Source organism: Vulpes lagopus, chromosome 5 (assembly GCF_018345385.1).
Source record: "Vulpes lagopus strain Blue_001 chromosome 5, ASM1834538v1, whole genome shotgun sequence".
Classification (NCBI taxonomy): Eukaryota; Metazoa; Chordata; class Mammalia; order Carnivora; family Canidae; genus Vulpes; species Vulpes lagopus.
In genome coordinates, this window is record NC_054828.1 from 11297531 (window position 1) to 11310092 (window position 12562).

Sequence of the window (12562 nt, forward strand, 5' to 3'; positions counted from 1 at the left end):
GGTGGGGATCCTGCGGTAAGTGGTTAATCATTCTGGGAGTTCAGCCTTGCAAGAGGCAGGGTGGAGCCCAGTCAACTCCTCAAAGTTAAACTACAACTTTGGGAATCCTAGAAAGGCAATGCTCCTTTCTCCTGTCTCTGGGCAATTCTCTGAACCTGTCCAGACCCATCCAGGACCTTCCCAGGAGGAAACATCTCAGCTGGGATCAGCAAGGGTTCCTGGCTGGGAAGAGGCCAGGGTGGGGGAAAAAAGCCTAGCCAAACCCCTTGCTTAAATGCCATAGCTCAGAGTGTCTCCTCACAGAATTGGGAGACAACACTTGGCCTTCTTCCCTGAGCTTGTCATTCGTGTTTCCAAACTCTGAGTGACAACCCATTCTCCCCTGGAAATCTGGAAAGCCACCAGAGGTAAGACCAGTGGGAGGGGCTTCCACCCTGAGATTTCTAACTCCAGTTAGGCCCCTCTCTCAAGCCCTGTGTCCTCGGGGAAATCACTCAACCTCTCTGAGCTCGTTTTCTCACTTGTAGAATGAGTCTGTTGCCACTTCACGGTACTCCCTTCTTTCTGGAAATATGATAGCATTGGCCAGTTTCACTCCCTGGCTGGGAAGCCTTTCGAGGGCAGAAACATAATTCTTGTATTTGTTGTCCTCTCGCTCCAAATGCTGGAAGTACAGGAGGCACGCGACATGCCAAATAAGTAAAAGTTCTTTTAAAAAAACAACAGGGCAGAACTTTCCAGAACGCTCGGTGAGATGCGGAGGAGCGGCGGCTGCCCGAGCTGTGCCCAGCAACGCGCTCCTTCCCGCTCCCCCACACCGGCTTCGGCTCTCTCACTGGCTGTAGAAAATGGTGAAAGAAACCCCTTCTATGATGTTTTGGGGGTCAAACCCAATGCCACCCAGGAGGAATTGAAAAAGGCTTACAGAAAACTGGCCTTGAAGTACCACCCTGATAAGAATCCAAATGAAGGAGAGAAGTTTAAACAGATTTCTCAAGCTTATGAAGTGCTCTCTGATGCAAAGAAAAGGGAATTATATGACAAAGGAGAAGAACAGGCAATTAAAGAAGGTGGAGCTGGTGGTGGTTTTGGCTCCCCCATGGACATCTTTGATATGTTTTTTTGGAGGAGGAGGCAGGATGCAGAGAGAACGGAGAGGTAAAAATGTTGTACATCAGCTCTCAGTAACCTTAGAAGATCTATATAATGGCGCAACAAGAAAACTAGCTCTGCAAAAGAATGTGATTTGCGATAAATGTGAAGGCCAAGGTGGTAACAAAGGAGCAGTCGAATGTTGTCCCAATTGCTGAGGTACTGGGATGCAAATAAGAATTCATCAGATAGGACCTGGAATGGTTCAGCAAATTCAATCTGTGTGCATGGAGTGCCAGGGCCATGGGGAACGGATCAGTCCTAAAGACAGATGTAAAAGCTGCAACGGAAGGAAGATAGTTCGAGAGAAGAAGATTCTAGAAGTGCATATTGACAAAGGCATGAAAGATGGCCAGAAGATAACATTCCATGGTGAGGGAGACCAAGAACCAGGACTGGAACCAGGAGATATTATCATTGTTTTGGATCAGAAGGACCATGCTGTTTTTACTCGACGAGGAGAAGATCTTTTCATGTGTATGGATACACAGCTGGTTGGAGCCCTGTGTGGCTTTCAAAAGCCAATATCTACTCTTGACAACCGAACCATCGTCATCACCTCTCATCCAGGTCAGATTGTCAAGCATGGGGATATCAAGTGTGTGCTAAATGAAGGCATGCCAATTTATCGTAGACCATATGAGAAGGGTCGCCTAATCATCGAATTTAAGGTAAACTTCCCTGAGAACGGCTTTCTCTCTCCTGATAAACTTTCGTTGCTGGAAAAACTCCTACCTGAGAGGAAGGAAGTAGAAGAGACTGATGAAATGGACCAGGTAGAACTTGTGGACTTTGATCCCAATCAGGAGAGACGGCGCCATTACAATGGGGAAGCATATGAGGATGATGAACATCATCCTAGGGGTGGTGTTCAGTGTCAGACTTCTTAATGGGGCCGGTGAATAACACTGCTTGCTGGCATTTTATATGCAGTAGTGGATGAGTGAAGGACTATAATCATAGCTCACTACTTGCTATTGTTTTTGTTTTAATATTCAACTATAGTAGTGTTTTAAAAGTTAAATGAAGAATAAACTCAAATATAAAAGCTCTGACTTTGCCCTGTATGTATGATGACTTCAGTGTACAAGAGAAGTTTAATACTGTAAAAACTACTTTTAAAAAATCTCCCCTAGCGTTTGTTAGGCCATACCTTGTAATTGATTGCAGCTCTATGTATATGAAACAGTTTAGACTGAAATGCTAGGTGTATGTATTGACTTCAGTGTATGACCCTTAATTGTTAAGCTATGAAGTTAAAACTTGTATTTAATTGGCAATCAAAGAATTTATTAATTTGTAGAGAAGTGTTGGTCTGTAGTTACATTACGTAGGATTTATTGTGATGCCTCTGCATTTTATTGCCTCAACTGTTACTTGAAGATGGCATGCTATGTAATTTGGCCTGTGGTATCAGTGATAGAAAGGATACCTCTCTAAAGAAGGGGTTTATCATATGCTGCTGCTTGAGGGCTTGCACTTGTAGAATTGCATTTCCTTCTGTGCCATCTTTTAAAAAAAAATATATATATATATATATATCAGTCCTGGTTACACTTTTTTTCCTTCTCTTTGGACCATGATAAACTTCAGAGTAGTGACTTCAGGAGCAGGGTACCTTAGAGTGAAGAGACATTTACGTGGAGAAGTTAATTTGCATGTATGAGACAGAAGGTGTCTTCTAGGTATGTGACAGGCTTACTTTAAACCATTTAACTTATGCTCCGAAGTAACTGTAATTTCATGTTGGTAGTATAGCAAATTATGATGAATAGCTTTAATTGTATGTTTAAAAGTCATGTTCACAAGCTTAAATCTGGAATCAGAATTAAGCAATTGAAATGTATGAATGTCTCCTTAATATACTGATTACAAAGCAAAATAAATAAATAAATAAATAAATAATAAATAAATAAATAATAAATAAATAAATAAATAAATAAATAAAAATAACAGGAACACTTGATATTTACTCTGTGCCCAGCACCACACTCAAAGGTTTCGGTGGATCCGCTCACTTAATCCCCATATTGCTCAAGGGAAATGCTATGACTCCCATTTTAAAGATGAAGAAACTGGGGTACCTGGGTGGCTCAGTGGTTGAGTGTCTGCTTTTGGCTCAAGGCATGATCCTGGGGTCCTGGGATCGAGTCCCACATCAGGCTCCCCACAGGGAGCCTGCTTCTCCCTCTGCCCGTGTCTCTGACTCTCTCTCTCTCTGTGTCTCTCACGAATAAATAAATACAGTCTTAAAAAAAATTGGACTCTGCAATGAGCTCCTGCCTAAAGCTTTGTCTGAAATCCCTCCTTCTGAACTATGCATTCTTCCCATTTTAGGGGCTCAGAGAGGTTGGGACTTACTTTAGAGCTCCCATTCAGAAAAAACAGGATTCTGTCCTGTTGGCTCCCTTGTGGCCGTGGACTTGTGAGGGGACTCAGCGTCAGAGGAAATGTGATGGGGGTCGCAGCTACAAAGAGTAAACTCAGAGTCAGGAAACCTGGGTCTGGCCCAGCTCTGTGGTAAATCGATCGTGTGCCCTTGGGTAAGTCACTGTCCACTCTGGTTTCCTTCTCCTCGGGTTCTCCCCAATACCGACCCATGCTGCCTCTTTGCCCTGGGGGCTTGGATATGGGGAGATGTGACCCAACTTCGGGCAGGGGCCATCTGGGGCTTTCTCAGACACCATGTCTATCTCTGCACAAAGGGCAAATATAGAGGGAGGAGGACAGAGCCTCCTCTGGAGCCTCAGGAAGCCTGCAGGCAGAAGTGTCCCTTGAGCAGAAAGGATCAACCCCCTGGGTCCCCCCACCCCACTCCCTGGTAGCTCCAGACGCTGGCCTCCAAGTGTGGGATCCCAGAGAGGCTGTACTCAGCCCCTCTCCCGAACATCCTGTCCTGGCCAGGACAAGCCTCCTCAGTGCACTACAGCCTCCTACTGGTTCAGACCCATCTCTGTCTCAAGAGGAGACACACTATTGACCTGGGTGGGCCTTTGGGTGGCACTCCAGACATATCACAGCAAGATGCATCTTAAATAGCCCAGAAGCCAGAAGCGAGGCCCCCAGCATTACGGAGTGGAGGACAACTTGCTAGGGGCACTCTGGTCATAGGAATGGAAGGGCTCTGGGGGTCCTGTCCTGCTCAGAAGGCAGGGATGGGATCCCCAAGACCCTCAGGCTCCACGGAACTACCTTTGCTGGGCATGCTGGAACTACCAGCTCCTCAGGAAAACCAGGCAGCCCCCAGTTAGAAAGATTAGGCACTTGGCCATTTTATTTCCTCATTAGTGAAACAGAAGGGAGGGAGTGCCTCACCTCAGCAGGTGGGAGGCTGCCTTCCCCTGCGCCCACCACCACCTTCTCTCCGGCCTCTGTCGGGAGCCCACAAGTCAACAGAATTCCTGGGCTCTGGGATGTCCCCCTGTGTGCCACCTGACTTACAGGAAGAAACACACACTTGGTCAAAGCAGAGTCAGAACTGACTCTGGCACAGCTCCTTGCGTCCTGCCCAGCCTCAGTGGGTCTTCCCCCGGCCCTCGGAGATGACTTCCTCCGGCTGGGCGCGCATGTACCACTCCACCCAGGAGCCGTCGTAGATGGGCACATCGGGCTTGCCGCAGAGGTAAGCTCCCAGTGCCACATGGCAGGCTGTGACGCCGGAGCCACACGTGGCCACCAGCGGCTGGGACAAGTCCACCTTCTTGTCCTGGAACAGACGGTGGATCTCCTCGGGGCTCTTCTCCAGACCCTCGCTGGTCAGGAAGTCTGTGAAGGGGATGTTCACAGTGCCGGGGATGTGGCCAGGTTCGATGCCTACAGCAGGAGGGCAGGAAGGAACAAGTACAATGGTGTATGAATGGTCCCCGCTGTATGACAGCCTCCCCGACAGCCACGGCACTAAAGCCTCTCTATATGCGTCATCCCACGTAGTCCATACAGCCAGGCGACACAGGCGCTACTTACGGGCATTCCCATATTACAGACGGGCATGTTGAGGTTTGGTACTGTGCAAGGTCCCACATCTAGTAAATTGCTGGCTGGAATTGGGACCTAAGATTCAGACCCCATCAAGTCTTGCCCTGCCCCTGGCTTCCTGATCACCCATGTGCCCTGAGGGTGACAAAGATAAACAAGCCCTCTGCCTGGCTAGGACTCCTTGCACTTGCAGTAAAGGAATTGATCTGGCAGGGTGGACAGGCATAAGTGAGCCCTTACATGTATGAAAGGTGTTACAAAGGCCCTACGGGGTGCCATGGGACACATTATAAAAGATATTAACAGTAATAATAATAGTTGATTATTAGTGAGTGCTTACTTTGTGCCAGGCACTATTCTGAGCCCCTCTGTGTATCTTCTCCTTTAATTCTCCCCCAAACTCTATGGGACAGAAATGATAATCCTCCCCTTTACCTAGATGAGGAAACTGAGGCACACAGACTAAGTTGCCCAAGTCAGAGAGGCCCCAGAGCTGGTGCTGCTAACCGCCAGGCCATGGGGGCAGGGAAGCTTCTCTGAGAAGGCACTGAGGGTGAGAAGGGGTCTGCAGGCAGAGGGGTCTGGGCATTGGGGGCTGAAAGCACCACAGACTGGAGAAAGGTGGGGCGGGGCAGGGGGGAATCAGAGGAGGCAGGAAATCACATGGTGTTTATAGGGGTAAAGGTCACTGGGCAAAAGCACAGACACGGGGGAACCTGAGGCCCAAAGGGGAACCGCCTGGATTAAGGCGTTGGGCTTTGACCTGACTGCAAGGGGAAATCAGACTCCCATTTTCAAAAGATTGTTTCGATCATAGCACAAAGCACCTGGGCAAGCCTAGAGAGCTGGTCACCTCCCCTCCCCCAAACCTAATCATTTTGCCTTCACCACCTCCTAGGAGGCAGGTGTCACTAATATTCCCATGTTCACGCCAAGGACTGAGATTTTACAACAGGATAAACCTTCATAGCCTATGACTCAAAAATCTCCACCATTCAGACTCAAGGGTGGGGTTCTAGACTGGTGGCTTCTGCCCTGGTTTCCTCCTGCAGAGGGGTGACCCTCCTCCAGGGAACTGCTGACCCGCATGGGTAGCTGCTGCCAGGACTTAGCATGTAGACAGCACTCCAGTCCCTGGTGAGATTGGAGTGCATCCTGCAGCCTCGCGTAGGTGCAGAAACGGCTCGCTGGGAGACGTCACAGAGAGACCAACCCGGAGCAAGGACGAAGAGCAAGCTCTCAACCCAGGTTGGCCACTGTCACTGCAGGGCTGTCCCTGTGCCATGAACCCCCATCAAGTAAAGCATGCTTCCCCCTACCCTGCCCCACCCATGTGGCCCCTCTTCAAGGGGTCACTTGTGCAGGTCTCAGGCTGTGTGGCGGGAACAATGAGGTGATGTTTGCCACGGATCTAGATCCAGCCTTTATATGCAGTGGCTCAGGCCACCTCCACAAGCCTGTGAGGTGTGTACCACGGTGGCCCATTTACAGATGAGTAAGCAGGACTGCGGTAGCATTAAGCACCTCCATGAAGAGCCACAACCACAGAAGCACTCCTTAATTATGTCATGTCCTGTTTCTTAGTGCGCCTTGTGTGTGCAAACACTGAGCTGAGCATTGTATACATTTGTTCTCATTTTGACATCTGACCCTCACTGCTTCCTGTAAGCTCTGTGTTTCTGCTCTTAATTTCACACAGTGCAAAAGCTGCAGTTCAGAGATTAGATTAGCTGACCTGCCAAGTAGCCCACTGCCCTCTGTTGCTCCCCCTCCCCCAAGGGCTGAGCTACAGCACCTCACAGGCTCAAGGTGGCATCCTTATTAGGCTGAGCCACATAAAACTGTCACCTATGTAGCATCAAACATGTTTGGCCATCAGTAATTTCCTATGGTTTGACCTAATGTCAATATTGTTCTGCACGGTTCCATGCGGCAGGGTCCTTCTCAATTCCCCAGATCTCTCTAGGACATTGACTCTGTGCCAGCTGTTGGGTCAGTCTTTGGGATGCACCGGAGGCGTGGATAACCCTTGTCCTCGGGCCGTCCGAAACACTGTTAGGATAGGACAGCTCAAGCTGCTCTGTAAGCACAGAATAGAAGCCCCAACACTGATTCAGGGGAATGGGGGGATGCCATTCAGGGCCAGACTCCCAGAGGAAATGGCAAGTACCTTACCTCCTCCCCAAAGAAGGCACTAAAAGAAAAGGCTGGGTAATTACTGGTTGCTCACTGCAGCTAAATTTACTGACTCAAATCCCGGCTGGGCTGCCTCCTGACTCGGAGCAAGGTAGCTACCCTGAGACTCCATTTCCTCCTCTGCCCTATGACAGCATCCACGTCTTGGGATCATACACAGGCTCGCACCAATGTGGCCACTGACCCACCTGTTTGTGGGAACCCCTGGCCACCTCATACATGGCTTTCCTGTAGTCTCCTTGCCTCCAGCTCATAGGCAGAGGCCTCTGCCCCAACCCCAGCCAGCAACCATCTCAAGTTTCTCTGCAACCTGGGGCAGCAATCTCCCCCCCCCCCCCTCTAGTGGCCCCACTATCCTGCCCTCTGCAAGTCTTGGTCCCTCTAAGGGCCTTTCCACGGACTCCCCTCTCCCAGACTCCTCCTCCTCCTCCTGTTTGTCTCCATCACCAGCAGGTGTACACCTGACCAAGCTCCATCCTTTTGGGTTTTTCCTAAATTGGCCTGCCACCCTGCCTATTCCTCAGAGACCCCCTTACATCCATAGAATCCAGGTGGGGCTGTTTGGCTTCTCACCCTAATACAGGACACTCAATGAGTTTGGGGTGGTCACGGCCCCAAGCACCAGTGGGCGGTGGCGCAAGTATCACTGTCCTCTCTTTAGGAATAAAGCCAGTGAAGCTCAGAGAGCGAGGCGACTAGAATCCAAATCTCAGGATGTCCTTTAAGGGCAAGGACGAGGCAGGGCTCGGGGGCGCCCGCGCGCCCGCGCCCCAGCGGACCGCCCGCCCCCGCGCGCGCGTTCGTTACCGTCTCGGGGCTCGGGCTCGGTGCCCCGGAACCGGCCGGCGGCGCGGGCGTCCACCACCTGGAAGCGCCGGGATTCCAGGTTCTCCTTGAGGTCCTCGTAGGTCTTGACGAAGGCGGGGTCGAGCGCGGCGCGGAAGTCGGCGGCGGGCGCGGGGCGGCTTTTGCCCGAGCTCAGCGGGAGGCCCAGGCGCAGCCAGTGGCGGAGGCCGCCGTCCAGCAGCGACACGGAGCGGTGGCCGAAGGCGCGGAACATCCACCAGACGCGCGGCGCGGCGTACAGGCCCTGGTCGCTGGCGTCGTAGACCACCACGTGGGTGGCGGCGCCCACGCCCAGGCGGCCCGCGTACTCCGCGAAGTGCGCGGCGCCGGGCAGCATGTGGTCGTAGGGCGACGTGCGGTCGCTGCACTGGTCGATGTCGAAGAAGGCGGCGCCGGGGATGTGGCGCTCCTCGAACTCGCGGCGCGCGTCGCGGCCCAGCTTCGGCAGGTACCAGGAGGCGTCGAGCAGCTGCAGGGGCTGCCCCGCGCGCGGAGCCCGCAGCGCCTCGGCCACCCACTGCGCCGACACGAGCGCGCGGAAGAGCTGCTGTGGGGCCATGGTGGCGGCGGCGTCCCTGGGGCTGCAGGCCTGGGCGACAGGGAGGGTGTCAGGAGGGAATCCTGCAAGAGGCCGGCGCAGGGGTTGGGAAACGCCTGCACCGCTGGGGCTGGCCTGGCCCCCAGGGCGGTGGAGCCCGGGGAGGGCAGAGTCCAGGGAGCACAGAAAAGCGGCGGCGGTGAACCCAGGGGCACACTTCCGTCGTCGCCAGAGCCTCTCCTCCCCTCCCCGCTCCAGGACCTATACACACTGGGGAGCAGCGGAATGACCGGCCGGGGGGCAGGGCGGGGGCTTTCACCCGCTGCTGGCTGGGGGTGGCAGGTGGGGGGCAGTCGGGACAGAGCACAAGCACCGCAGGCAAGTAGGGGCCAAGCTTGAGGCCCTCCCCAAGATGCAGCTCTGCTTCACTTGCCACCAACCAGGGTCCCTGGTGGAATTCATTCACTCATTCATTCATCCAGCGTTTATATAAGCGGCCTCATGGGAACAGTGGCTGGGATATGCCGACTCCTTGCAGTGCATCATTTAATCTCACAATACTTCAGAACACTGCAGGACACGGAGTAGGCTCTCAATTTTCTGTTGGACCAGGAGCCTCAAGAAGGTTGGTAATATTCTCACCGTTTCACACAAGGTGACAGTAAGGATCATATAAGTGTACTGAGTTGGCCAAGGTCAGCAGCTAAAGCCCTGCTGCCAGGCTTCACCCCGGGCATTCTGACACCAGAATCCAGACGCTCGAGGGCAAGCACTGTGCACGCTCTGGGGATCTGGCAAGGTCAGATTCTAACCTGTGAGCCTGAACTTCTCTCTCTGAACCTTCATGCAGCAGCTGCAACAGTGACAGTGCCTCATGCCCTCTCTCCTCTGCTCCTCTGCGGGCCAGCAGCTGAGAGTACACCAGCCCAGGATGTGCCAGGTCACAACCTTCCCGGGCTGGGATGCTCTGAACGTGTTGAGCCCCTGTACAAACAGCTCCTAGTCCACTGGGTGCCTTTGCAAAGGTTAGAGAAAGGTGCCCCTTCGGCCAGGGCACGTGACCCGATGGGTGAGTGAGTGTGAGCTGCAGGTCTGCACGCCCTTACCCCTTTAGCAGTGCACAACCTTACCATCCATACCAGGCAGTCCTGCCATGGGGAAGGGGTGGGTAGAGAACAGGCGCTTTGTGGGCCAGGCCATATGCTAAGCACCACAGCCTTTAATTGTGGGCATAGAAGGATGCCTATATGCTGCATGAGGCAACTAGAGATGGGAGTGCCTTGCCCTTGCTCACACAGCTAGTCAGGAGCAGCCTAGGGACCTGAAGCCAGAGTTCAGCTCCTGAGGCTGGACTTCTTCCCCAGCCCCGGGTCAGTGATGACCAGGGCCTAATGAGTTCGCAGTGTGACACCTTGTGCCCCAGGCCTCCCAGACTCATCACAGTCTGCCTTTTAGGAAGTCACTCTACCCACATGGCCAGGCACTGTGCTGGACACCCAGAAACTCTTGATTTTACCAGGCCCTGGGGGTAAAGATGTCACAGGCCAGCTCAAACAACAGCATAATTGAGGAAAGTCTGGAGTACTGTGTGAGCACAGAGGGGCCACTACCTCAGCCCAGGGTGGGAGAAGAGGTGGGAAGTCTTCCTGGAGGAAGAGGAGGGGCAAACTGATTTGACCTTTACAGAGGCCCAGGAACCTGCAGCTTGACCTTTAGGATAAGGAGGCTACCAAGGGGACTTTGGCTAAGGGGTGATCCCGATATCTGTGGGTTATGCCACAGCTTGATAATATTGGGGAATGCTGTGAGCCCCTTCTTGAGGAATCCATCCATGAGCCACGGTGGCTTCGCCACCCCCTCCCCCCACTATTCTTGGGGCTCCTTTTTTTTTTTTTCCGAGGATTCACTTACAGTAGAAAGAACTCCTAATTTTGAGTCAGAGCCCCCGTCTCAAATCAGTGTGAATCATTCTGTTCCTTAACTAGCTGTGTGAGGGCTGGCATGGTGGACTCCCTGGCCATTTTCACTTCTTATGGAGCGTCCAACCTTCAGCTCTTACGGTGGAAATTAACGAATGTCAAGGGGCCACCATAATGCACTGCATATGGCTGGTTTTAATAATCACTAAAAATGGCCTAATAAAAATCCCACTATTTCTGAAAAGTTACTCTCACCTTCGAACAACAGCAACATATCTAGAATCTTAGAATTTCAGGATTGGGTAGGACTTCAGGTCTAAGATCATCCTGCCCTGATGCCCCCCCTTGATTGGCAGTTTTCACAAAGGACTGATGCAGGCAAAGAAGGGTCTGGGGGAGCAGGCTGTGTGTCACTGAAGGGCACAGACCCAGTCCTCGTGTGCTTGCCAGGCCTGGATCATGCAGGGCCCCATGCTCTGGGAGTGAAGGACTCTAGGTCACACAGGACAGCCCCAAGCCCATCTCAGGAGTGTACACAACTACACTAGGGGAAGTGTGAGGCCCAGGCTGTCATCTGGGGTGGGCCCTGGGAGAACAGGGCTCCAGTCACACTGGGCAATCCTCAAGAACTTGCCCCCCACCTTCTTCCTCCTGAGAACCCCTCTGCACCTCAGAGCAAAAACACAAAGTTCAGATGATTCTCCAGGGAAATGCTCATCAGAGTATGAATTTTTCAACTTCCTGTGAGAATATAATTATTTCAGAATGAGAAGAAACTTTAAAAGGGGGATGAGAAAAGCATAACAGACATATGGAACAGACATATGCAAAAAGCTGAGTAAGAGGAGAGGGGTGGCCCACCAGCTTGCAAGAACCAGTTGCTCCATTTTCAGGAACGACGGTTCAGTGGTGATGAAACACAGCCATTGTTAAGAAAACAAATTATATAAATTTACAATTAATTAGGTTAATTAAAAACAAAGGCAATTTTTTTTTTCCCAAAATCATGAGGCTTTGGCGGTGAGCCAGGTAAACAGAGGCAGCAGGCAGGCCACGCAGGCCACCTGGGCTTCAGATCTGAGATTAACCACTGAGGGGCCTCAACCCCACTTCGAGCTTCTGGAGTAAACTCGGGTTAACTCGCTAGGCCTGTCTCTCTAGTCTTAAAATAAGTTCCTGGGCCTGCTCCGCAGAGTTGTTGTGGGAAGTCGGTAAAACCCGCGGAGCAAAGCGCTCACCGCGCAGGCCCTGGCCACTGCTAGTTTCATTTCACTCCAGCAAGTTCTGTGCCAGTTTCTTCTCTTGGAGCCTCTAGGTCACTCGGCCTGGCCTCCCTGGCCCCTCCGTGGGGCTTTATTAGTCCTCCCTCCCTCTCACTCTCTCGGGTGGCACCAGGTGGCCCCACCCCACCCCCACCCCCACCCCCAGCTCCCCACCCGCGGCTCACGCGGAGGCCACGGTGCAGGCCGCCCCCAGCGGCTGCGGACAGCCATCCTTAGGGGCAAGCAAGGGGCCGCCTTCCTCCCGGGCTGAAGCCCCCGGCTCCGCTCAGAACCCGCGGGGGGCCCCGCGCCCGCGCCCGCGCCCGCGCCCGCGCCCGCGCCCCGGGCTCCACCTCCCCCTCGAGAAAGGCAAGCGCGATGCCGCAGCAGTTACCCGGCTCTCGGGCTCCGGGCTTCCGGGATCGGTCATGGCCCCTGCGCCGGGCGCCCCCTCCCCGCGCCCGCAGCCGTCCCCGCCTCCCGCCACCAACCTGAGGCCGGCCAGAGGGAGGAGACTCCGGCACAGCCCACCGCCGCGGCCACTTGGAGCCGCCGCCGCCCGCGCCTTCCACTGCCCGGGCCAGGGGGACCCCCGCGCCCGCCCCCCGCCCCGCGCCGCCCCCGCGCCGCCCGCGCCCGCCGGGGGGTCCTCGGGGTCCTCGGGGGCGGCGCGC

General features: G+C 53.4%; 2 protein-coding genes across 4 annotated transcripts; one reads left to right on the plus strand and one right to left on the minus strand.

Annotated features, from left to right (window-relative positions):
- The first annotated feature begins 439 nt into the window (after window positions 1-439).
- LOC121490879 (dnaJ homolog subfamily A member 1-like) lies at window positions 440-3031 on the plus strand. The gene has a single exon (XM_041755076.1). The coding sequence runs from the start codon at window positions 1320-1322 to the stop codon at window positions 2040-2042; it is 723 nt and encodes a 240-aa protein (XP_041611010.1). The 5' UTR covers window positions 440-1319; the 3' UTR covers window positions 2043-3031.
- Window positions 3032-4399: 1368 nt separating this feature from the next.
- On the minus strand, window positions 4400-12523 carry MPST (mercaptopyruvate sulfurtransferase). Of its 3 annotated transcripts, none has more exons than XM_041755073.1 (3): window positions 12380-12523; window positions 8131-8758; window positions 4400-4965 (listed from the first exon to the last, which is right to left on the minus strand). In XM_041755073.1, exons 2-3 carry the CDS (start codon window positions 8726-8728, stop codon window positions 4667-4669), a joined length of 897 nt encoding a protein of 298 aa, XP_041611007.1. In that variant the 5' UTR covers window positions 8729-8758; window positions 12380-12523; the 3' UTR covers window positions 4400-4666. The 3 variants fall into 3 exon arrangements, with proteins under 3 accessions (XP_041611007.1, XP_041611008.1, XP_041611009.1); XM_041755074.1 differs by having other exon boundaries at window positions 12283-12416; XM_041755075.1 differs by having other exon boundaries at window positions 8131-8790; window positions 12283-12389.
- Between the last annotated feature and the right edge of the window lie 39 nt (window positions 12524-12562).